At 37.9% G+C, this 25,968-nt stretch overlaps 1 protein-coding gene across 2 annotated transcripts; it reads left to right on the top strand.

Moving 5' to 3' along the window:
* Positions 1-7,482: 7,482 nt before the first annotated feature.
* LOC145786991 (uncharacterized) lies at positions 7,483-12,623 on the top strand. 2 transcript variants are annotated; one of them, XM_082598740.1, is made up of 6 exons: positions 7,483-7,805; positions 8,118-8,215; positions 9,923-10,201; positions 11,032-11,165; positions 11,376-11,504; positions 12,182-12,623. In XM_082598740.1, exons 1-6 carry the CDS (start codon positions 7,518-7,520, stop codon positions 12,289-12,291), a joined length of 1,038 nt encoding a protein of 345 aa, XP_082454866.1. In that variant the 5' UTR covers positions 7,483-7,517; the 3' UTR covers positions 12,292-12,623. The 2 variants fall into 2 exon arrangements, with proteins under 2 accessions (XP_082454866.1, XP_082454867.1); XM_082598741.1 differs by lacking the exon at positions 9,923-10,201.
* Positions 12,624-25,968: the final 13,345 nt, after the last annotated feature.

The following is a 25,968-nucleotide window of genomic DNA, read 5'->3' as shown; positions in this document are numbered from 1 at the left end:
TAGCCTAATTATTTGAATCTGAGCCAATGTCAACTTAAAAATAAATTTTATACTTCATAGTTATAACGAATAACTTAAGTATAAAGTGAAAGTTTTCCCTAAATTTCTGAAATTCATCCCTGGGGAAAAATTTCTTCTTGGTTGAGAACCACTGCCACAAACCATGAACAACTACTTATTGCTGTTAGCTGAAAAATCCATGCAAAATTTACTGAATGCAGAGGGCTTTCAAGAAATTTGGCAGTAACAATGCCTGTTAGCCTATTCATCTCTAGTACCTAAAGAAAGTTTGTCTAGCTTTTTTGGCACGACCTCATGATAAGCCAAAACGAGAAACTTCATACTTTGCATTGATTTTTTGATACAGGAAGAAGGCAATCAAGATAGCGCTAACACCAGCACATAATGCACATTATATTCAAATTGCTTCTGGGGGTAAAAATATAGCTCACCCTGAGTGCCCCCAAAGGTTTAACAAACAGTGACAATCCAAATTATGCAAGTAAAATAAATCACCATTGTTAACTACAGTATGTTTTTAAACTTTAAGCTTTCTTTGTTTTCACGCTCTTGCATTGTAGGCTACTGTTGAGCCCAGCAAAGACAACTATTTTTACTTTTGAGTCTAACTACAATAAACATCACCAATTGTAAGATATACAAATTGTTTTAAAAGTTATACAAGGAGTACCAAAATGAAAAAAAAATTTGAAGAGCGCTGCCTAATGTATTAATTGCACTTTCAGAAAGTATACGAGATTAGGAAGCATAGCTTAGTATTTTCAACATTTAAAACGGTTTCGAGCCTTGTCTGGTACATACTGCAAAGATGTATTAGCTACTACTAAACACCCTTATTGCCCCATTTATTCCTCTCCCAATAAAATAGCTGGTCTCCGCCTGCCTGTTTGCAAGAAAAGTTTTCTCGATGACAAAGTTTTTCGACGCTGTAAAGAAAACACTTTCAATCATTGTGTACTGTGACACACCTATAAGGACCTATATCCTTGCCCAAAACTCGCAAATTCATGATGTGTCAAACTTATGTCGATACAAATATATCTGCTGCCAAAGTGAATGAGATCGTTCTGTAAGTCATCACGAACTTATTCTACTGGTGATCAAAATAGCTTTGTCATCGGCTCCAATTTTTGTTTCCAGTTTTCAAGAGTTTGTAAAAATGCATTTAAATCGTCGATGAAGTCAAGTAGAGTGTTTTTTCTTTGCAGATTGAAGCAGTTCAGTGGGTCAAAAATAATTTTCTAAGTGAAAGGCCACATATGTTTGACAAAAAGGGGTGACGTGGAGCTGGAAGAACTGGCCATCTTGTTATAGTTGGCCTCGTTAACTTATCTGCAGAGGCTTCTCAAAATCTGAATTGGGCTATGATTTAATCTTAAGCTAACACAAACACGCCTTGTAACCTAATAGAAAAGTCGTTTGTTTTGATTTATGAACATTTGCTACAGCAAAAGTATGCTTTTGCACTTTTGCAAGAAAATATTTTATTATCAGATGCCTGGTAAACAGTGTCATTCTGCATTTGACTGGTTTTTAGTTAGATGATTCTACAATCTACATGTTTCCAGAGAAAACAACTCAAACAACATTTAGCAAAGAAAACAAGACAAAGAAAAGTATTTCTGGTAAGTTCTAAGACGATTTAGTCTGATCCAAGCCGATAGGGAAATTGCTACCCAGAATGGGTTGTAAACTGCTTAGGGGAGAGACTTTGACTTACCTCCACTCAATATTCCAAAATGTTGTTATGTGGAACCGTGGATTTTAGAAAAAAATGGCACAGGAAAAAGTGGTACAGAAATAATGGCACAAGAAGAAATAGCGTCCAGCAATGTACAGTTAGTCTTCACTGAGGTTTTTCAGGCGTGGTTGTTGTTCAACCTAGACCCTCTTCCGCTTTTCTTAGGAGGTTGGCCTACAGCATCTTGTGCCAGCATGACTGAAACCGTAGCTTCTTCCTGCCTAAGTTCTTAATACACTTCCAGATAGAAAGGTGGTTGCGGCCAACGATATGGAAGAAACGGCAACTCTATCCATAACCGTAGGAAAGTAAAACATTTTGGGGGGCGAACAAATTCGCCCAAATTGTTTTTTTTAATTATATTTTTCAAAACGCAACATTATTCACAATCTCTAAGGTGGTGTATACTGTACAAGCGGGGTTGGGAACCTTTTTAGGTAAAAGAGCCATGGAAGCTACATTTTTGAAAATGTGTTTCCGTCTCTCTCTGTAGGTATCATATGGCTGATACAACCCTCGATGTACAATGATGTTCCAGTTTGATCGATCTCGTGCGTCTTGCCAAATTTGAGTAGGGTTTTTGATATGTGGTTGAAAACTGTGAATCTTTGAGCTTCTCTTGACCGTTTTCCTAGTATTTTGCGATAAATCTTCAAGTTTGCTTTTTCTTGTGATGTGACCCAAGAACTTCAGCTGCCGCATTTCTATAGAATTCATTATCTGCTGCTCCTGGCCCTGTGTTTCCGTAAAAACCATGTAATGCTTCAACACTTAATACAACTAACATGCAGTGGCAGGTGATGACTTGTAAAAGTGAAGCCATGTGTTTACTGAAGATGAGAAAAACAGCAGAGAGTTTGAGGGATTCCGCAGAAAATTTTGAAAAAATGCATTTAATTTGGTGCATTCTGAGCGTATTTTCAGCTTTAAATTGCCGTCACCAAGAGCCATATGGTTCGCGACCCATAGGTTCCCGACCCCTGATCTAATAACTCCAAAGTCACCAACTAGGCAGTATACGATTCGAAAACACAGGAAACAAAACGTTCAACTTAGATTGACCATTCCATGCGATCGATTTTAGGGCACCCGGTTGAAATGGGTTTTGAACGACTGACGCTGGCCCGGTTGCTCAGATTAACAGAGTAAAGTTTCCGTTTGCTCTTGAAGCTTGGTTTCCTATGATACTTTGAAGACAACATTTGGGTGCTGCTTTTACCATATTTTATATAAGCTACATTGCACGCGTGAATTGTGTGATGTGGGCGGTTGAAGAAGTTTAAATTTGAAAAATAATTGTTTTTATATTAAACGTGAATCCCCCCGCTAAACTTTTCACTCCACACTCCAATTATTTTGAGTGACTATGCACAAAATCTTAATATTACTCTGTTTACTGATGGCTTCCATAGAAGGCTATGTATTTATAGTACGTAATTTTACGCTTTGACGCAAACTGACAAGACGGAATTGCGTGAGCGCGAGATGTTGCTAACTTTGACACAAAGCCTGTGCACTGCATTGTCTCTTGCAGTGATTGGCGTGACAAACTTAGCTAAATTTAAGTCAGAGGAAATGGCTGGGAAATGCCATGGAGCATCACAAATACATTTAATACAATTATCGACAATAAAATCATTATAGCCTATGTTTGGTGAGAAAATGTGCTGTTTAAACATTTACTAAATATTTTCATCAAGTAACTCTTGTCCTGGGCATGACCGGTGGGAAAGGCTATGGTGCGAGAACTTTGTTCTGAAGTTATGGACAATACAGAGTTACCCCTTAGTTTTCTATGGGCCTACTCCCAGGTCTGCTCTAGCCCGTAGCAGTAGCACTTGGCCCCAGCTATGAGTCAAATAGCACTATTAGGTTTGTCACCTTATATAAGACCTGGGTGTGTGGCAGACTGTACGGAAGAAACTCATCATTGCATGTAGTACAACGGATAGGAAGGCATCCACCCAGTATCATAGTTGCAAGACGTGCCTAAGAGCATAACGTGACACACATGAAAGGTGTTATGTTCATCCTACTGCACCTCATGCTTCACCCAATCGTCCTCACCATGTCTTGCTATTGGATTCTAAAGCTTGAAGCGAGAGAGTGAGGCTGGAGTTTGCAGTCCAGCCCTCTGTCACATAAAACATAACTTAGTCACACCCAAGTCATGTTTCATCAACATCAAATAATGCATACAAATACAACTGATATAATTACAGTAGCCTACTAATGCATGCAAATCTATAATTTAAAACTTTTTTTGTAAGACGGATTACATTGCTATCCCAGGAAGGTAAAAGGATAGCCTACATCTTTCGTTCTCATAGGTTCAAGCGAAGGTTTCAAGTTTAACTACGACATCATATCGTAAATATGTTTGCATTTGCGCAAGACCACATAAATTATCAGAGTATCCTTCAGATGCACCTTAGTTGTAGTTGAGATTGTAAGAAACAAGAATAAGCGTACCAACTAGGAGCCCACTCATATTTAGTTCGTGCAGCGTTTTTCGGCTTGTAATTTTACAAATTTTGTTTCATTTTTTTTTCAAAAGAAAGAATAGTTAGGGATTAAGGGAGTGAAAAGTTTTTGTGTCTAAAAAAAAATAACAAAATGATGCAATATTTCGAAGTAAACACTGCTCACTCAAATAACCTAGTTAATGAATAATAATCAAATTGATACATATCAGTGTGAATCAAGATAGGTTATAAAGTGAAAATGTTATTTGTGAGGGTGGGGACACTTCATGTAAAATTTTCGAAGTTCTAGCCTGCTGAAAGGCTACAACACACCAGGCTATACAAATTTTCAGGAAATAAATTATTGAAATTTTTCTGTGGTTGTGAATAAAAAAAAATTTCAAATGGTAGGCTAGCTTAAATTTTAAACAAAACTTTATCCCAATCCAATTTTAATTTGATGAATTTGGTTACATACAAACTGTGCATCTTGATAAAAAAAATGCTCCTAAAAATTGATTGATTGATTGAATCTTTATCCTCGCACTGGGAACCCAGCAAACATTGTACCTCGGCCCAAGGTGTGACAGTTGGTAAAATAGTGCTCCTCTGTTGACCCAACGTATCTTGCACCATTCGTCGCAGTTGGGCCAACTTATTTTAAAATCTTTGGGCCAACTTATTTTAAAATCTTTGGGCCAACGTAAAAAAATTAAAGGGTTGCCATAGTTCGCCCGCAAATAATGATGTTGGCCCAACGTTCTGTACAACTGCACATCTTCTTCGTCGTATGAGCTGTTCTTCTGGACTATATGTTTGGGCATGATGTCATCAGCCACTCGACAGTCTCGTCATCCAGGGCCTTCAGTCCAGGCGCTCCATGTGGTGGTTGATGGATTGGGCAGTCATGGACGACATGATCTACTGTCTGGTCTGTGGCGCCACACTCGCATCCCGGTGAGGAAGCCAGGCCCCATTTGCACATGTCTGAACGAAAGCGACCGACGCCGGTTCGTAGGCGGTTAAGCCGGACCCACGCAAGTCTTGCGAGGGACATTCCCGGAGGGTGGGGATCGACGTCGGGTAGGAAATCACGGAGTCGGGAGGTGTTGTTTTGCCACTCCATGTTCCATGTGTAGTTCGTCCAGTGTGCCGCACTTATTCCAAGATCTTCAACGTTGTTCAGAAGCTGTCGTGCGGCGGGCACAAATGGGCGTCTTGATTTCAGTCGCTGCTGTCCTCCAGGTAGGCGCTGAAATGTACTGTGGAGGAGGTGGTCGGGGTCCAGTGCGCGACGAGCAAGGGACATCAACATTGGCAAGAACAACTTCCTAATTCTAAGTTTTTTTGCATTTCCATTGACCCATTACAATTGTTAAAGGAATACCATGAAGCAAACTTAAACAATTCTTCGAAGGTATCTTCAATTAAAATATTTCAAAAGTTAGCAAAACTACACTACGCTCAGCCAACCCGAACAACCGTCAGCCAACGTTGGGCTAAGGAAAAATGCTTACTGGGAAAGCTTCTTGCGGAGCTTAATCTTGGCAGTTTCGCATACTTGTAGAGGCTTTGAATCACTGATGCAAGCCCGGTCACCGAGATTGACAGAGTGAAAGTTTCCGATTGTTGAAGTCTTGTTGCCGGGGATTTACTGCAGGCCTATTAGTTAAAATTTTCTGGGGGGCAAGCTTCCTACATCCCCTTTCCGTTTCATTTATTTGGACATTAAGTTTTGCATTGCATTGTTCATTTGTGTTATAAATTTGAATTTGTTAAAACTCTGGTCCTTTCCCAAGTTTTTCTAGATCCCCTTCTGCATTGTCGGCATAGCCTGTATTAAGTTCTTTTTTTCTATAAAATCTTAAAAGTTGTTTACTTTTTTCAAAAATGATAAATGTTAATTTTTTCTCCACATTGAAAGAGTTTGTCGCCCTAACCGCTTTCTGGTCCTGTTTTTTGAGAGCAGTCACTAAACAAAGGGACCACTAGTGGATTTCGGGAGAAGGGGCGAGATGGTGCTCACACATCCCCAGGCCTACTTCAAAAATACTTCGTTTCATTTCGATGCAAAATTATTTGTCAAGGTATTGTCATGAGTTTGGAACAAAAGGAATTGTCAACAGAGTAGGGTTTTTGTTTTATTTTTTGTTTGATTCTGATTTACACCAAATCAAATATGAAAAAATAGAGTTTCAGATTTTTGACTGTCTAGGAAAGGGGCCAAAGTGGCTCAATTTTATTCTGCCGGCCAATTATATTTTTTGTCTGATGAATGTATTTTTTTGCTCATATTAGATGTTATTTTTACGGTATGGTAAGCTAATTTTTCAAATTTAAAATAATAAAGAATTTCTTACAAAAGATGAAGCTTTGGTATAGAGTTCAATTTGTTGTAGCTACCACAGACATATAAAACTGAGTAACGACAACGTTTAACATATTTTATACTTTTGTTTACACGAAAAAAATTGTGGACATAACATAATAAATTAAACTTTTAAACGTTTTCAACACAAAATTAAGTCCTCATCTGGAATAGCCTAATCTGTATTATGTATGTGAAAAAAAAAGTGACAATTAGAGATTCAACTTTCAATTTGATTACGCACTCACCAATAACAAACGACAGTTCTGAACCGATCAGCAGAAACTCAATAACTAGCACAAGAATAATAACAAGTAAACAACACAGCGAGAAACAAATCACACGAGGTGTGGTGAGATACAAGCACGTTACGCAAATTAGAAAATGCACCAAACGAAAGTTTAAAATAAAAACATTTCAACTTATTTCAAGATTTAGACGTAGCGTAGTTACCATTATTTATACTGACTCCTGTTCTATATTGTCATAAAATTCCACCACTTATTTTTTTCCATCGTTAGTCAAATTAATGAATTTTAAAGGATGTTCACATTTCAACGTTGCAGCATTACCGGAACTTGATCTAAAATTAACCTGCTAAAAAAATCTGACCTTTCTTTCAATAAATCAACGTTTTTTGACGTTTGAAGATGCTGAAACAAAGTAAAAAAGTTAAGTTTTGCTCGCTGGAAAACAATTTGTAAAAATGGCATGCAAGGAATTCATGACGTAATACAGAACAACTTTTTGCAAAGCGTGTGCACGACCATTGCATTGCATGGTCTGGCGATATATAGGAGAGCGACTGAAGCTATTTTTTTTTCATTTGCAAATAATACTTTGCCAACGAAGGACATAAATATCACTGCAAATAGGAATTTAAAAAGTGATAAAAAACTTGAACGAGTTAGAAAGTAGAACCATGTTATTTGATAATTCCACTTTCAGTGTACATGACGAGTTTGAAGCAGCATCTGAAGAAAAAGCCAAAAGAAGTCCGGTTTCTGAAGAACCTACTTTATTAGACAAGGCGGCTTTTTACCGAGTCAAAAACTCGAAAAAATGGAAAGTTCGTGAAAAAGACAGAGAAGCTGCTTATAGGGAATCGTTTGGGATTTATGAAGAAGACTCATTTTTGGATTCTTATTACCAAAAATTGGACGAAATAACCATTGAGAAAAAAAAACTTGAAGCGGAGCAAAAATTCAAGGTAAACAAAGATTGCAGTAAACACTTACCACTATAGGTGGTTAGCTCACAGCTACATGTACTAGCTATCACGTGTATTCACTTCAGATAATGCACAGTAAAGTTGTTTTGACATAAGCTAATACAGAAACAATTCCGTGTGCATAAATAGGCCTACTGTAGAAATTAAAGATGAAAAATTTTAAGTACTTACAGTAAAAAAAACAAATTAAAGTTAAATTCATCTTTCCTTAAACAGAGGGCAGGGATAACAGTGGCATACTTGAAGGACAACACTTTACACTCAGTAATTTAGTGCCTATATTTTTTACAGCCTCCTCAATTGACTGTGGAAATACAATACAATATCTCCGGAAAGCACACGATTTTAGGAGAGACTTCCGCTGATTCATATCCCGTAAGCACAAGAAGGTAAGCTTCGATCAAATGGCTTGTTTGCCTTACCAAAAAAATGGGTGTATCAAAAGCAGCTATTCTATTTTGTTAGTTTATAGAAATTATTTTTCCGCATTGCTTTCGAATGCCACACGTAGGTAAGCTTTTCTTATTTTTTAACGTCTTGTCTATCTTTCAAAAATAATTAATTTAACATTTTCATCAAAATTTATGCCTTTTGTCAACTATTTTATGTCAACTAACTGTTTAACAGTTTTCTCTTCTTTTGAAGCACCTTTTGCAAAAGTTGTCTCTAAAAGTTTTACTGCAAGCAATTTATTGTTTTATTGAATTTAAAAAAGTGATGAAAATGTAGGTGTTTTGTGAATTGTCAACACCGTGTCAATGTTTTACAGTTACTTAGGATAAGTCTAAAAGTTAGATTTAATGTCATGTCAAAAAGATACGATAAAAATGGGATATCGCGTCTTGATTGATTGATTCGAGAAGGGTTGCTAATTAATCAGATTGCTTCATAAAGCATTGAAAAATATATAAGTTGACGACAAACTCCATTTAGCTATGCCAATTCGTGACACAGCAGTATAGGCAAAAAACTGACAAAAAGTAAGACGTCTCCACGCAGTATGTATTTGAAGTCATGCAGAATCTTTTTACGTCACAAGAAGTAGCTACACAAATTGGCAGGTTCTTTGGTTCAGTGTTTTGTTATTTAGAAAAAGTTCCTTGTTAAGTTAAGAACCTAAAATTGCTAGTTTGCGAAAGTCAACAGCGATTTTTAATGTTCAAATGCAATCTGCGAGTTGTTCAAAAGTCATTGTTAGTAGCCTACTCGGTAGCTCCGGAAGCATCACCAGAAGGAAGGATGATGAGAATCATGACTCTCTCCTGTTTTCCCCATGCGTGATGTCTCAACAACTACCCAGACAGCAACTGCAGACGTTGAATCAATGCAAAAATGACCGATTGTGTTGTCTGGGAAGGTGTAGTAGGCTAACCCCACAAAACGCCAAGAAGGGCAAAAAGAATAGGCTGTTATTGCATACAAACTTTAAAATCCAAGATACTTGTATTCTAGTGACCAACCTGCAAATATTTTTGAGTATTTTTTGTTTGGTTCGATATTTGCAATGCCAATATCGGATATCGCAGGCCTTGTGTCAGCCATATGAACAATAATGGTCAATCTCTGTCTTTGAAACAAAATCTGATTAACTTTCAACCGGTGTCGATTGAAAGAGCGACATTTTCGAAGTAACTAAAAAAAATTGGGTGTATCAGAAAAATGAACATGTGTAACTGCTTTTTGTTGAGTATTTTTTTTTTCGGCAATTATACGCCAAAGTTATTGAAATTTTATACATAGGCCTAGTAAGCTTAGGATATTATCAGCACTTTTACAAAGTATTTGAAACATAAGTTCAAACATTGTTTTTCGTTTTGATGGTGAAAAATGAAACAAACTGAACTGCATCTTCAGTCAATAGGCAATTCCTGTCAGAGCACACACTATTAGTGTCATGCAAAGGTTGTGAAAAATTGCTCTGGGGAAAGCATTGTGAACTCAACCCCCTTAAATGTTCAATTCTTAAAGTGCTGATGGTGATTGTAAAAAACGTTTTGATCCTATTGGGTGCACATCAATGATTAGCAAAACTGGGCAACCACTAAATTGCAAACATGTTTTTTTTTTATCAAATGTTTTCTCAATTTTTTTTCTAGGGTTTTCAATGAATCGGCAACGACCAGTGAAAGTGACGCCAGCAGTGAAAATGAAATTGTTACAACGAGTCCAACTCACAGCAAGAACCAAAGTCGTGGAGAAGAGACAGAAATGTTGATTTCTGTAATCAATGGAAAATATTTAGTCAACTGGCTTGGAACTAAGAAAAAGAAATACAACACTTGCACAGTCACATGTTATATTCACGTTAAAAATAAACAAGCGAAAAAAAAGTTAAAAACAAGAGCTACTTATGTCAATATGGAAGGAACAGCTAGGTGCGTTGCATAACAAAATTTTAATTATTCAATCAAATTTAATGAAAAAATCAGAAGTCCAAAATGTAAACAGGCTACTAAACTTATTTGTATCTTTATTTTGGGCTCTTTTTTTAAAAATTAATCAGGCGTTTCAAACATTTTGCTCCTCAGTCACATTGAATATGCGCAGTACCGTTGACAAGGGGGTCCAGGGGGTACTTTTAGACCCGGGCCCGGGATAATATTAGTGGTTTGTAACCTTTTCAAGAGGCCAGGGAACTAAAATAAACCACCATCTTTTCTTTGGACATTGTGAGTTGTCGTGATTTGAGGCTTGACGATCTCATTGATACCTTGCCCACACTATCCCCTCAACCGTACCGAATATACCACAGGGCCTACAAAAACGTATAAAATGGGAACTCATGTCAATTCAACTATAACCTGCAATAGCCTACATTGAGTTTCGCTTTTAGCAGCATGATCGCTGCTTACTTCACTCTGTAGATATTAACCACTTGTTTTAGCCTGATGCTGCGAGTCCGCTGTATTAACAGCGAATTGCACTAACTTTGGCAACACAGTTCCCTAGTCAATGTAGTCAAGTGCCATGACTATGACGAATGGTGTTGAAGTCAGTGAGTCGTTGTTTTATGCATAAAACAACGACTCACTGACTTCATCAGAATTCTTCATAACTCATAACTAGGAACTGTGTTCCTAAAGGAACCTTCTGTAAATGCTGTTAACTAATTTGATTACAATTTGAAAAAAATCAATAGAAATCTTTTCATGCTAGGCTACATTAACTTTAGGCTAAACTTAAAATGACCGATTTGCATCAACAGATACCACCACGTTTTCAGAATGCCTGGGCTATCGACTGAAGAACTCTGTAAATCTTACGTGGTTTTAGAAGTATCTGGTAGAAACAGCGAAGAAAAGAATAAAATTGGAAAAGTCTTATTATCCGGACAAAAAGGTATTTTTGAATCATTTTTAGCCTGTTTCTTGTCGATAAAGGTAAATGGGTATTTTGTGACTAGTCGGAGAGTCTCAAATTTTTTTCGTGAAATAAGTGGCCGGGCGAATCATAAAAACTAGTATAGCCTACGTGCTTCTATGTGAAGTAGTGACTTTGTTTTGTACAACTTTTTGTTAGAAGTTGGTCAATTTTCATACTTATTTTCAGCTCAAATATTTGACGCTGACTCGGAACGAAGAGGACCTACTCTTTGTGAGTATACAGCTTGGGAAAAAGCTTTAAGTAATCCAGGGACTACTTTTAGCTCTGAGCTCATCATTCGTCGTATGAATGAAGGTGAAAAAGCAGTTTCAAATATTTATCAAAATTATATGCGCAGGTCTATATTTCTGTGTTTAGGTTCAGTGACCTAGCTGAAAAGAAAATTTTAGGGAGACAAAAGCAATTGTTGGGAGGGCAAATATTTTAATGCTTAAAATAAAGAGTTTGTTTGATGCAATAAATACTGAATACACCCAAACATTTATGAAAGGTCATTCAGCATGTAAAACAATATCATCAAAACGTTGTAAGTCTAATAATATTAAAATGGGGGCGAGATATAATCTAGGGGGTAGCGATTGCTCTCCCAAGTTCCCCCGTAGCTACGTCCCAGGATAGTTCAAGGCTATTGACCGTTATCACTTGGTGACTTTTCTTTATTTTGAAATTCAAATCCTGTTAGAAATAATTTCAGATTGTTGCTACAGAAGCCGAAAAATCTTTGTCGAATTTAGCAAAACTTTTTTTCGGAAAACTTTTTTTAGGCTTAACACTTTTTTCGGAAAACAGTCTTTCGTGTGTGATTTTTTTGCTTTTGTATAAGCAACTAGCATAGGGACAATCTTTTCCTGCACTACGGCAGTTAAAATATTTTAACAAAAGTAGCCTACGCTCAAAAAATTAAAAAGGGGTCTAGTTGAATGAAGTAATGAACAATTACTGTATAGGTCTAACCACTGCATTTTACGCAGATAAGTGTTTGGAGAACACGATTACTCCATTGTCAAGAAGCGATCTGGTAGCAAACAGTTACGAGAAGCAAACATGGAATCGTCGAAAAGCTGTCAAAAAACATAAATAGGCTAAATGTCATTGAGCAATTTGAATATTAGCCACTTTGCATTGCTGGAATGTGAGATCAAGATATTAACATTTTTTTCCTCATTGAAATGTTGATGTTTGTTTCTAATCTTGGCTTAAATTAAGCTAGTCTATTTTTGTGCACGATTGCTATTATTCACTGTATTGTAGCTAATTTGCATAATCATTGCAATAGTTATGGTTTTGTAGTTTTTACTTCATTATCTTGTTTTACTGTTGTGGAAAAGTCAATATCGGACTAATGTTTTTTGATGTAATCGCATTGTCACTGCACTACTTCTGTTCGACTGCAATTGTCATTGAAAACAATTAAATGCGCCATGAAAGGCTGTGGTATCGAAATTGACTACTGTAGCCTACTACTGTAGTCAGTGGCGCGGGAACTATTTTTCTCTAGGGGGGGCTGAAGCTGCCGTAGTGTTGTGAGCTTCTGGAGGGCTTCACCCCCCAGACCCCCCTTATGTGAGTGAACGTTGAAAACTGGTAGTACTTTTATAGGTCCCTTCTGTGTGTAAAACGACGCCAAAACACACACATTGTAAATAGTAAGAAACGAAGAGCGGCAACAACAAAGCAGCTGTTCAGGGAATTAAAAAAAAAACGAACATATTAGAAAGTGATATGAAAACGACAGTTTGTGGAAATGAGTTCTCACACGCTTCCGAAGATTGCTTTTCGCTCAGGTTTTTCTCTGTATGAACTCTGTCATGAGTTTTTTGACATTGACAGCGTTCAAAATGTTTTGGTGGACATACATCAACGCAAGATGAGTAAGTCTTTATTGTGTCATTGAGCTTCTCAACCACCTTTTCAGGCGTCTTAGAGCAGAAAAAGAACGTTCTGATGATGAAGCTGAAACCGGGAGGCAAAGGAAGAGCTCTACGAATTTTCACGTTTCTTTGAAAAGCTCTAGTGTTCGAGGGTTTTGTTGCGATAGTAGGCTATCTGAGCAACTTTTTGAACGGAGTTTGCGGTTTTTCCACTTACAACATCGCTGAGCAAGGTAGGCCTAAGTTTCGTTTTTAGGCGATCTTTTCTGATGGCATCGGGTAAGCTGATCTCAGTATCAGATCTTTCTTCACCGCTTGCATAGCTCAGAAGGGCCTTTTCTCTGTTGGCTGCTGTAAGCAGATCCGCCTGGTCGAATCTTCGATCAAGCTCAGCTTGAACCAAATCAAGGGCTTCGAAGTATTGCCGTTTCCACGCTCCTTCTCCCGCAGACGACAAAGCATCCGATTCCTCTGTGTTTCAAAATTTTACTGGAGTTTTGCTCACTCGGGGATCCTTTGGCGTCTTTAGGTTATTGGCAGACGCAAAGACGTTTGCTGCTTCCACAAGCTTGGAAACGGATTCATCTTTTCTGAGATGTTTGATCCGTTCGCGGTAAATGGTGATGGATCCAAAGCTGAAGAAGAGGAGATCTTCTTGTTTTGGAGCTGTTTAGCGACAGCTTCTGCAGGCTGAAAAGCTTCACCTCTGCAGGTAATCGCAAAATAAAGCCGCATCGTGCGTGCTTATTTTACCAAGCTGAATATGTTTGCACGTGCGTCTTCTTCCATTGCACTATCTTCTGTCATGTCGGTCAGGCATTGCAACAGGGTAGGGTAGCACTTAACAACACGAGCGAGGGCAAAAGCACGAACGCTCCAACGAGTAGGGCACAAACCCAGCAAATTGCAAGAAACTTCATCGGAACCAAAAAGCGACATGAATAAAGATTTACGTTTTGACGGTTCACGAATTACAACTGCAAAACTTTGAACGAAGTTTAAGGCATCGGCAATAAGCCTCACTTCCTTTACAACGCCTTGCAAAATCAAATCGAGAGCATGATTACTGCTGTGAATGTATAACGATCCAGGGCATAATGCTTTAAGTTTGGCCCGCACTCCGTTATAACAACCAGATCTCTTGCTGTTCTATGCTGTAAGTGTAAAGTGAATATTACAGAATGATGTCCAATAAACGATGGAACGCCGTGTCAGTAAGGAGGGTGGCTGGAACCGCGACTGCGAGGTATAGCTCCCTGTGATTGACGACTCTGTATTGCGAATGATGAGCGCGATCACAAGTAATAGGAACTCGATTCATCGTAGCAATTATTGCTCGAATAATTTTCTGAAAATATGTTAGGCTTATGTATACTTTAAATTATCAGAATTTCCTAGGGGGGCTGAAGCAATTATCGAAAATTCCAGGGGGGGCTGAATTAGCTCTAGGGGGGGCTGAAGCCCCTTGAGCACCCCTACTTCCCGCGCCCTTGACTGTAGTGTTGCGCGCAGTGAAAGAGACTGGTTCCAACGACAATTGTTGTGATGCGCTGTTAACGGGTTAAAAGTCACCGACAATATTGCTACAAGCAGACATTTCAAAATGCTGACTGCTGAGTCGTGCCCGCTTTGGCTTCAGCGAGGGATATGTAAAGAAGGGGATACGAAGGCTTTTATTACGTCTGACAATAGAAGGGCTTTTGTTTATCTTAAATAATCTGTGTTTATCGTAAAATGACAATTGCCACCGATAGTAAGCTAGTTTAATAAATCTTGTTATGATAACTTGCATTGCGCTATTAGCATCAGGCCTGGATGCTCACTGCATGGTCATGGTTACTTGTTAATTCAACTACCCATATAGTTGCTTTACATTCAATCAATCATTTTATTTTTCGTCATTAACGCGTCCGGGACGAAAAAGAGACTAACTACAAAAATCGATACAAACCTACCAGCACGTTAACGAACGGGAAAAGGTGGCAAAAGCTTCAAAGGTTTAAAACGTGCCTGAATGAAAAATTATGTAGTAGGCTATATATCAGTAGTTAGCACGGCCACAAAACCCCAAAAAACAAATAGCAAAAAATAAAACAAAAACAAAGAGAAGCACACATGTAGTAATGAATGACAGCCTAATGAAAAGTGTTGTGGATTGAATTTGTCAGTTCCAATATTGATGTGGATGAGCAGTCATAATAATAATAACAATAATAGGATGAAGAAAGAAAACCGGACATAACAGAAACCCATCCTCAGGCAAAATCCGGTTTCAATGTGGCTCAGAAGAGCAGGTGTTGAGCTCTTTCTATGGTTAGACTGCACATACATCACACAGTAGCCTACGACGATTGAGGTTTGATATCCAGTTTAAGTTATTGTTTCTTGTCCTGGTGGGTGATGGAATGGATGAGCTGGTAGATGATGATGTCCTGATGGTGTTGATGAAGCTCTCATCCCCTTTTGCGACGTGTCGTGTTGATTATGGAGTATTGCCTTTGCTGTTAATATCTACAAACATAAAAGTACAGCACATGCAATCGATATTATTGTTAGGTAAGCCTAATATCTTTTGTAAATATTTTCGGATTTCTACTAAAATCTTCACAAGAATGCAAGAAAGTCTTTCTACGTTGTCTTTCTATTGCGTGTTCATTTTGCTTAAATGTTGTTTTAGTTTGTGAATAAAAAGTGACTTTGTATCAGTCTTTCTAATTGAAGAAGGAAATTCGTTCCATGCTTTTGCACCTGTGAATTCTATTGAATGTTGAGTAAGCGTTTTTGAGAAGTATGGAATGTTTAGAGAATCATTATCATGGTTTCTTGTAGACAGGCTGTGAACCTCTTTGACATATTTAAAAAGGTTGGAGAAGCAATCTGGTAGTAAATTGTTGTGAAATTTAAACATGAAAACACCAATTTCCAGTTTGAACAATTGCTCAATTGATATCGGGATCTTGCTTCCATGAAAGATTTTCATTCAGAGTTAAGCCAAGGAAACTGATATTTTGTACTCTCTCAATTGGTTGATCATTTATACTTAAAATTTGCTTACACTTATTCGCACGTAAACTGTTAGTATCAAATACCATGTATTTTGTTTTGTTTACATTGAGTGATAATTTATTTGCTACAAGCCATTTGACAACTTCTTGCATTTCTGTATTGGCCGCTTCATGCAATTTATCCACACTCTTACCTGACATCAGAAGATTTGTGTCATCCGCAAAAATGATAGAATCAGTGCAATTTAAACAATTTGGGAAGTCGTTAATGTAAATTATGAATAATAGAGGGCCTAAGATAGAACCTTGGGGCACACCACACTTTGTCTCTAATGGAGTTGAAACGCTACCAGAAATTTCTACTGTCTGAAAGCGATTATTTAAGTAGCTTCGAAACCACTGGAGGGGTGTTCCTCTGATACCATAATGATCATAATGATAAAGTTTTGTCAGAAGTATTTCATGATTTACTGTGTCAAAAACCTTTGATAAATCTAGAAAGATGCTAAGGATTGCTTCTTTATTTTCCATTGCTTTGTAGATCTTGTTGGTTATTTTGGCCAGTGTAGTAGCCTGGTTCATTGAGTGGTTATGTCTACAACCAAACTGCTGGTTGAAAAAGAAATTTAGCCCACTGCAAAGGCTTTGTTAAAAAAACGGCTTACTGGCAACTTTTCAATTGTCTTTGTAAACAAGTATTCTTTAAATATGCTCTATGTAACATTTTCTAACCGTCTTCTGTAGCTCATTGTACCAGCTGCACTACAAAACTTTCTACGATTTAAAAAAAAAACACATGTTTAAAGCACTACAAACTACCGCCCTGGTAAGGTCATGAGAATAAGACAATCGCTGCGAGCCTTCATTATTATCCTGGCTTCAGCACGTCTTTACCGACGGAGAAAAGGCGGCACTGGGAAAGCTCAAGGACTTAATTTATTGTGTCTGAAAAAAGCCTCGTTGACCTTTCTTTCCGTGCCGACGTTTCATGCGATAGTAACAATATAACATATCAAAAAGTTCATTCTCTGAGTCGTGACTGCAGGTGTTAGTAGGCTTTCACTCTTGTCGATATCATTATCAATGTGGTATGTTTTTCGCAAATGTCGAACTATTCCTGCTTTGATTTTTTCAAGCATTGTTTCCATAAAGTATCTCCAAAAACGAGTCATTTTTTTCTTTTTAAATTAAAAAGTAGCGGGGAGCTGGAGTGCAACTGAAAAAATTTAGCAAACCACCGGAAAAAAATAGCGCCGCTACTTTAACAAAAATTTAGCGACGCTATTAAAAAATAGTCCGCTACTGCCCACCTCTGTTCATAAAGTAGTCAGCTCAAGGCAAAAGTTGAGCGTAGAAGTAGCTAGAGCTCACATTACTTTTGATTACTTTTTTAGTACCGGTACTGTAACTGTAACTTACATTACATTTTATGCACGGTCAGTTACGGAGATTAGCAGAGTGAAGTTTCCGATTGTTGAAGTGTTATTCCATCTTGCAGGGGAAGTTATTCCATCTACAAGTTGCCGCTGAATGGAGAGCAGTCCTGAAATGCGTTTCTCAAGCTCACACCCAGAGAAAATCAGCGCCAACCTTATTAACACGGCTTATGAATCAAATGATTTCAATGGACTTTAAGCACTTTAAAAAATTATTTCTTTTAGCTTATTTTTTTGGTCGAAAGTTTCAGACACAATGAAAAAAAATCCGCAATAATTATATTGCTCATAACCGTTTTTACTCTTGACTTTGAGGAATCGATATGTTGGAAGGAATCCATTGATTGATAGAGCAGCTAGCCGACAGCAAATACGGTAAGCTGGGCTGCTAGGCTATAAGTTTATAGCTATCATTAGCTAAATAAGCAGGCTTAGTGAAGTGTTTAGTTTAGTTGTTTTTATTTAACACTATCAAAGCAAAAACAATACACGTCAGTCGTCAACATAGAAAACGTCGAGAGAAAGTAGAAGCGGCAAAACGCAAACGTTTAAACGTGCTTGTGACCGAACTAAGTTGTTAAGTTGAAAGAAATGTGTAGATGCATAAAAGAAAAGTGTAGCCTAATCTGAAAGAGTTGTATGTGTTAATGAATAGTTTTCTTATCTAAACAGAATATATGGCGATAAGGCAAACCGGGGCGTGTTGTCACAGATTTGGGGTTTTTTGATTTGTGCTTTTGCGATATACAATGCGAGTGATTTGGTTATATCATTCGTACACTGTCCACTTACACTTCCTTTTGCCACTAGTTAAACTTTTTAACCGCAAAAGGATTTCAAGAAAATCAAATTTTTGTAAAAAAAAAAAAGGTAACAACACGCCCCAACACCAAACCTAACAGTTTAAAGTAGATGAATTAGTTGAAAGAATCAGTTGGCTCCACATAGGCTATACCTAAAGCAACTGGAGGGGTGACAGTTGATGAAGCCATGCGGGGACAGTGACGATCGGTGAGGGAAAGCAAGGAAAGCAGTGCTTACCTGAGCGAAAACTATGCAAAGTAGGTTATAATGACTGAATTCTAGGTTTAACTTCTTATTATTTTTATCATGTCTATTTTAACTTGAAAATTACTGTATTCGTGACTAGAATTACTCGTAACGCTTGTGAGTAGTCTAAATTCTCACCAAACCGCATGTCTTGCCTATAAATGCCAATTAACGCAAACGCTTCTGTCAGAAACAATCACTGAGGCTCTAGGTAAGCAACTATCAAAGTTGCTTAACCAGATTCAAAAATGTCAAAAAACGCCTTCGTTTTATCCAATCATCACTCGTTTTGCAAAACGTCACCAGCTGCTTAGCCAATCAGATGTGTTATGGTGAGACCAGGTGAGTCTTGCTTTCCCAGTGACGTCAATGCATACATTCGCTAGAGCGGCTATAAGACTAACTCGTCAGAATGGTGCTCGTCACGGTACACAGCACAAGCATCATAATGCCGAAATAATTGTTGCTGTTTTTTGATGTCTCCTCGCCATGTACTGTACTTTAGCCTACTAACTTTCATAGTCATGCCTTTGCCCTTTTTACAGCGTTGATATAACGTTACTTCGCCAATGAACGTTCAGGTGCGGCTGCAATATTTAGTTTGTTAAGCTTCTATACTCAGGAGGCAAACTTATCCAGCTTTTTGTACAAATTGCTTGCGGTTGTAATGTTTAGACCTAAGTGTTAGTTTTTGTAGTGTAGGCCTAACTGAATATCTGAGAATGAATGAACATTCATGACGAATTAAATATTTAGACAACTATTATTCCATGTTTAACACTGGATTTTGGTCCTGCAACGTTAAAATTAAGATTGTTCATGACTTTTAAACATTAAATGGATGTATGATCACGACATAGGCGAAGCACAATTTGACAGATTTTTATGTTTGATTTGTTTTGAAAATGCTCTCAGAGCGCACCAAATTGGAAGTGTTTTTCAAAAATTTCTGGGGGAGGCCCCCCAGACCCCCCGCTGGAAGTATTGCCTTCGGCAACACGCCTTCGGGCTTCGCCCGACGGTTACGCCCTTCGTGCCTAGGCCTACTACCTTGCTGCAGCATATTTACAAGTTGCTTTCCCAACGGTTTAAGCCACCGAACGTCACTGTGCGGGGACCACTGAACCTCACAACCAATACAAAAAAAGAAAAATCAAAAACACGAGCATTCAATAAACGTACGGTGAGCTTATTATACAATAAACTATTACAGTTTTTCGTTTGTAAATAAAATGAACAGTTCGCAGCAACGACAGTGGTGTAGTTTTAAAACAAGAATTGATAAATGATAGGCTAACTGATGGGTTTAGGAATATACACTATACCGTACGGTAATGTAATTATTATTTGAACATTATATTATAGTGATGATCAATGAAAATAGTCTTGATGACATGCGAGTGACTTCGGTATCGGAGAGGGATGGAGTTTCTTGGCGTTTTTCAAATGAATTTCCAACCAAACTGCTGGAGAGTGTTGCTTCATTATTGCAGTACCGTATTCTTTACAAACAAATCTATACAACAAAGTAACGAGAGTTAAAAGGTTCTTTGAACAAGTACAATATAGGCCTACGTAGTTCAGCTAATTAAAAGGCAAAAGGCGTATTGCGTTGGTAACATATTAGGCTACTGTTAGCATCTAATAGCAGTCTATTGAAATTGAATAATTTTAGGTGGTGGTGGCAGACGCACGACAGTGACTTTTGTAATAAGCTAAGCAGATAGGCTACATGGTGTCAAACAGTAGTAGCCTACTTGAAAGATTTAATATACAAAAGTTGACGCATGCTAATCAGCTTGAATTTCAGTCTCACAGTCAGTATGGGAACTTGTGCCACTTTTGCATTGTATAGGCTCTACAACTTGCATAATTCGACCATGTGCTGTTTGTTTCTGTCTCTGGAATATAAACCATTGATTGATTTTTGTTTGTCGTATCCAGGTTTACACCTGGGGGTTGACGATTTAGATTAAGTGGACGGGAAGGCAAGGAAGCCAATCTTCATGTCCATCTTCAGGCATGCCTTTAAGTGTCTTGCCAAAAACACAGTTGCATGCTCATGAGCGGTGTCGCACCGGCGGCCTTTCGATTGCCGTTCCAGCGCTCTCACCACTCGGCTATGCAGCCGGCATTGATTGATTGATAGATACTGTATTTGTTTGGCCATGGCAACTCTAAAATGAAACTTGCGCATTTTTTTTGTAACTTTGCAACTTACGCAGTGTTGCCAACCTTGCGGTTTTCCAACAAATTTAGGCTTTTTTGTGAGTTCGCATATTTTTTTTAGTTTGCCAAGTTTCTTGTTTTTTTGCTAATTTAACGTTTTGTTGAATTTGTTTTTGACACCAAAATTAAGATTTTTTTTAATGTATTCAACATTACATCCTTTCTTTTCAAACTAATATTGGCTAGAAACTAAAAACCGTAGTAGAATAGCTTAAATAAGTGTCATTCTTTAAATAAACGTGATGTATGAACTGCAAAAATTGTATTTAAATTTTTAAACTGTCCAACTCCCTGTTTGATTGGTATTGGATATAAATTATTTGTACCAATATTATTTACTGGTATCAGTTGCAATATATTGTTTTTGTGTTGATTTGCCTGTTTTAGGCTTGCTTGTTAGATTCCCTTGTTTGTTTTTAAAATTACCTGGCATCACTGCAACTGCGTGTCTTGCAGGTCTTGATGAATGGTGGGTGGACCGTGGGATGCTGGTTAGCTTTGTTTTGTTTTGTTTGTCATTCATCAATCATTTTATTTTTCGTCATTAACGCGTCCGGGACGAAAAAGATACTAACTACAAAAATCGATATAAACCTACCAGCACGTTAACGAACGGGAAAAGATGGCAAAACCTTGAAAGGTTTAAAACGTGCCTGAATGAAAAATTATGTAGTAGGCTATATGTCAGTAGTTAGCACGGCCACAAAACCCAAAAGTTTGTTTTTCATATCTTTATCCTGCATTGCGGGAAAGTGGACTTGAGCGCTATGCATCGGTGTACGCCTTCCGACGTACACCTGACCCACGCTGCAGCCGACGGCAATGTCTGTTTCCGGTTGTCTACTCTACTTATGACTTAAATTTGGTACGGTACTACCCATTACTCGAAATCGATCACTGGGTAGAGGCAATTATCGTAAAGTTTCTTGCCCAGAGAAACCAAAGCAAGTGCGGGTGGCTGGAGTCGAACATGCAGGCTCTCGACTGCGAGCCCAACGCGCTAACCACTCGGCCACTGCTGCTGGGATTGGAAGTTTGGAACAGTGCAAAGCAAATGAACAAAAGCGCGACAGAAAACGAAATATTCTGACAATATTAAGCAGATTGTTGGAATGAAAAGCATTCCGGAATTACTAAGAAAAGCAAAAAAAGAATTAAATGAAGGAAACTTACAGCTGATCAATCTGTAGAAGAAGCATTACTGTATCCCCAAGGGCCAACAAAAGATAGGCCTAAAAGTTAAGTTGGCGGTTAGCTGATTTTGTGAGGCGCTTCAGGCATTCTCTTGTAACTCATGATGCACGCTTATTGCTTATCACATCAAGGTCACCAGAAATATGTAACAGGCATTGTATACAATGAAGCACCCACTCATATAATTGTCACCAGCGCTAGGGCGATACCCAGAGCACATTGGTGGTAACATTTGATCCAAGTACACAGTCTTCTTTCACGTGTAACATTTATTGCAATAATAACCAGAAATTCAAATAGAAATTAATAAAGGGATAGCGTCGTTTGTGTCATTCGGACTGTGGCATATTAAAGTCGTGTATCCGTAGACCACACAAAACTTGGTGCAACACAATCGACTGCAGCTGACCTGTCACAGAGACAACGCACCACAACATTACTTGGTGCAAAGTTCATTTCATCCATCTACCGTGTGATGTCTTGTGTGGATAGTTTTGTTTACCAGTGTTAAATTCCTTTCAACATATTTTTCACTGGACACTAGGTACCAGTACTGTAGTTGTGATGCAAAAGTAATCTTATGTTTAAAACTACAAGCTACAAAGAAACAAAAAATCTTACCTACATTTGGAAGTTAGACATTGTAACAATGCTGTTAAAACTTTTTTATCAAATGGAAATTTCTCTGAAATATTTTGCTTCAAACAGTCCCAGCAAAATTTTGGGAGCTGGTATACAAGTCCCCCACCCCTGGCAACTCATGACAAAGACAGGACTCGACCAAACATATAGGGTGAAACTACTTTACCTTTGCTTTACTGTTCTCACATTTCAATCCACATGTTTTGGTCAATTCCTCTTTATCATGAGTTGCCAAGGGGGGGGGGGGGGGGGGGGGACTTGTATACCAGCTCCAAATTTTGTTATTTGAACAAGAACATTGATCTTTAAAATAATTTGATGTGCAATCACAAAATTTTAACTAGTCAGTCTATGAAGTTGCTTTAATTTAAAGTATCGTACCTACCATAAAGGTACAACATGATGTGTTAAGATGCAACCTATTTCGTCCCCTGAACAATTTGTACCCCGATTTTGTCCGCTGAAATTGGGCTACAAAGTGTTCTGGGGACGAAATAGGTTGAATCCTTGGCTTAAACATTTCTAACCCTGACATCATTGCATAGCACAAACAATAATTGCTGCGAGAATATAATTACCAGCGCATTCTAGCGCTCATCTAGAAAATATTAATACTGTATCAGTGTATCCCTTTGCACCTTTTATTTAAGCATAAAAGTTTTGAACTTTTTCGTTGCTTCAACATTTGATGACATTGAATCAGCATAACAAAAGTGAATTCTTCGCTAAGAATGGATGGGAGTGCCTACTTCTACACTAATCAGCAATTTAGTTCAAGTCTTACATCACAATGTCTGGCTTTGATCTCCGAGTAATATTGATAGGGCAAGGTTGGTTACAAAACTAGATTATACGAGTAGGCTAAGGTTTGGTATCACATTAAGAAAGAAAAGGCACAGGGGAAATTCTATAAGTGAGAATGAATATGATAAACCTACTTGCTCTTCATTACATTTGCTCACATGACATGCAAAAATGAACCTAAGGAAAAAAAACCAGTGAAACGTTTGACTCTTCAAGCGCAGGCCGTCGGTCTGATGAAAGCCTTTCAGAGGGACTTTGCTGAAATTTTAAAAAGTCTTCTAAACCAGGGGTGTGCAACGTGCGGCCCGCGGGCCAAATGCGGCCCGCGAAGAAAAATTGTGCGGCCCGCGAAGATGTGCCAATTTTGAAATGCCAATAAAATAGGTGTGACAATAAATTTGAATAGCAGTTTTCTTTAGAAAATTATGCGTCTTGACTTATTATGTCTGCCAAGAGATAACCCCTAATAATGCCATAAGAATAACATAAAAAAAACAACACATTTTTGTTCCTGCAACTACTAGAAACCATATGTTAAATAAACGTGCGGCCCGCGGTTTCACCCAGTTATTTATATATGGCCCTCCTGTAATAAAGGTTGCACACCCCTGTTCTAAACTGTAGATATAGTTCAAAATAAAGTAATTAAGCATGACGATCGATCTTAAAACTGGTGTGTCCGCCGTGAGACTTAATTTGTCAGCCGAGATAGCTGCTCAGACCGGACACGTTTGTCCGCTGTCAACAAAATCGAATTTGTGGCCTGCAACCTATTTCGTCCACTGAAAAGATCGAGAGAAATTTTGAATTGTTTGCGGCAACTCCGATCAGCGACTTCGGTTCTGTTGTATTTTTTTCTCGATCTTTTCAGGGTACAAGGTGTTCAGATGACGAAATAGGTTGCACCCATGTCTTGTAGCTTAATGGATATGGATACGTTAAATTAAAAACCAAAAAGTAATTTGTAGCTGATCAACATGAAAATTTTTTTTAACACAATCTTACCTATGTTTGATTTCGATATGAGAACCAATCAATTTTATTCAAATGTATTAGAATTATTGTGAGATCATAATCTTGCAGTTATATAGACTACGGTACGGTATTTTTTTTGTATGTAACTTATGTTTTCTTGTTTTAAAATTACAAAGATCACTTTTGCATCACAACAAGTGTCTTGTGGAATAAAATATGATAGGAATTCGAATTGGTAAACAAAAATATATATATGCACTAGGGTGGTCCTTATATGTAGTCAAAAATTTAAGTTGGAGGAAATTGTATGGGCGCCCCTTACATTGATTCCACTTGATGTAAAAACACTTACTGTGAAATATTTTCTATTCTAAACGAAAATTAAGGTATGCTCAATGCAAACGAAATTTCACGTGGCTGAATCCAATTAATATGATAACACAAAATGTTAGCGGTTATCAAATGTTCTACAAAAAAACAATATGACGAATGTCTCTTTACTCTTCTACAATAGTCTGTCTTTCTGATTCTCAACAAGAGCAGCTTTAGTTATGTGGGGCAGTTTCTTTCGGTGCTCAGCCACTACTTGGAGGCTAAATTGTGTTTGTTCCTGAGGCATTCCATTATAATTCAACAAATCCAAATAACCACTAAGTCTTCAATTTTGATGACTAAAGCATATGTTATAGTATGTGAAAAATGCATCTCGGCAAAAAAAAAATTTGAAAATTGGACAAGCGGTTGTCGAGATATTGCGTTCTGAAGTTTTGTGGCTGTCACCAGGTGGCGCTGTTGATGTGCCCAATGTTTTTTCATTTTAGGGTTATATTTGAGGTAGATAGTCGGTTGAAGTGTTTATTCCACCATTTTTCATGATGCAGAATTCAAAAATGATGTCAATTTTAGTCTACAAGAATTAGCTAAGGAGTTGTGTGGCATTTAAAAAAAATTGGGGGACCAAATGCCAACCCCCAAATTTCCATGTGGGCAACGAGATATCCTAAAAAAAATTTTTGTTCTTTAAAGTTTCTTGCGTATACTTCATGATAATATACTGTCATAGGCGCCGGGTTTTGAAAATCGCCGGGGGGGCAAACTTTCTAACCGACTGATTGCTTACATTCAAAATGCTGATGTTTGTTTGTCAGCATTAATGTTTTTTGCGTCTATATGCCATTGTATATCGCCAAGCTTTATAATGTAGGCTCAGGCCTCGAAATTCACGGCGGACACCGGACATGTCCGCCGTCACAGCATGTGATGGCCGCGGAAAGTACCATCTAGATCGGTCATATTTGTCCGCCGAGAAATAACACAGGAACTAGCGATACAAATCGTCATTGCATAGCACGAACGATTGTTACAATAATATATTTTCCAGCGCATTCTAGCGCGCATCTACAAAATGTGAATACTGTATCCCTTAGCTTCCATTCAAGGAGGAAAACTATCGATCTTTACATTGCTTTAACTATTGATGACATTGAATCAGCGTAACAAATTCTTCGCTCAGAATCGATAGGAGTACAGGTACTTCTACAGTCTACACCAG

The sequence above is a fragment of the Aplidium turbinatum genome, chromosome 17, assembly GCF_918807975.1.
Source record: "Aplidium turbinatum chromosome 17, kaAplTurb1.1, whole genome shotgun sequence".
Taxonomy (NCBI): Eukaryota; Metazoa; Chordata; class Ascidiacea; order Aplousobranchia; family Polyclinidae; genus Aplidium; species Aplidium turbinatum.
This window is presented reverse-complemented; position numbering and strand designations above follow the sequence as displayed.

Coding starts and splice junctions, on each gene's coding strand:
- LOC145786991 (XM_082598740.1), top strand. CDS start 7,518: ATGTTATTTGATAATTCCACTTTCAGTGTACATGACGAGTTTGAAGCA. Junction 7,806..8,117: donor AAGCGGAGCAAAAATTCAAG/GTAAACAAAGAT, acceptor TATTTTTTACAG/CCTCCTCAATTGACTGTGGA. Junction 11,505..12,181: donor CATTCGTCGTATGAATGAAG/GTGAAAAAGCAG, acceptor CATTTTACGCAG/ATAAGTGTTTGGAGAACACG.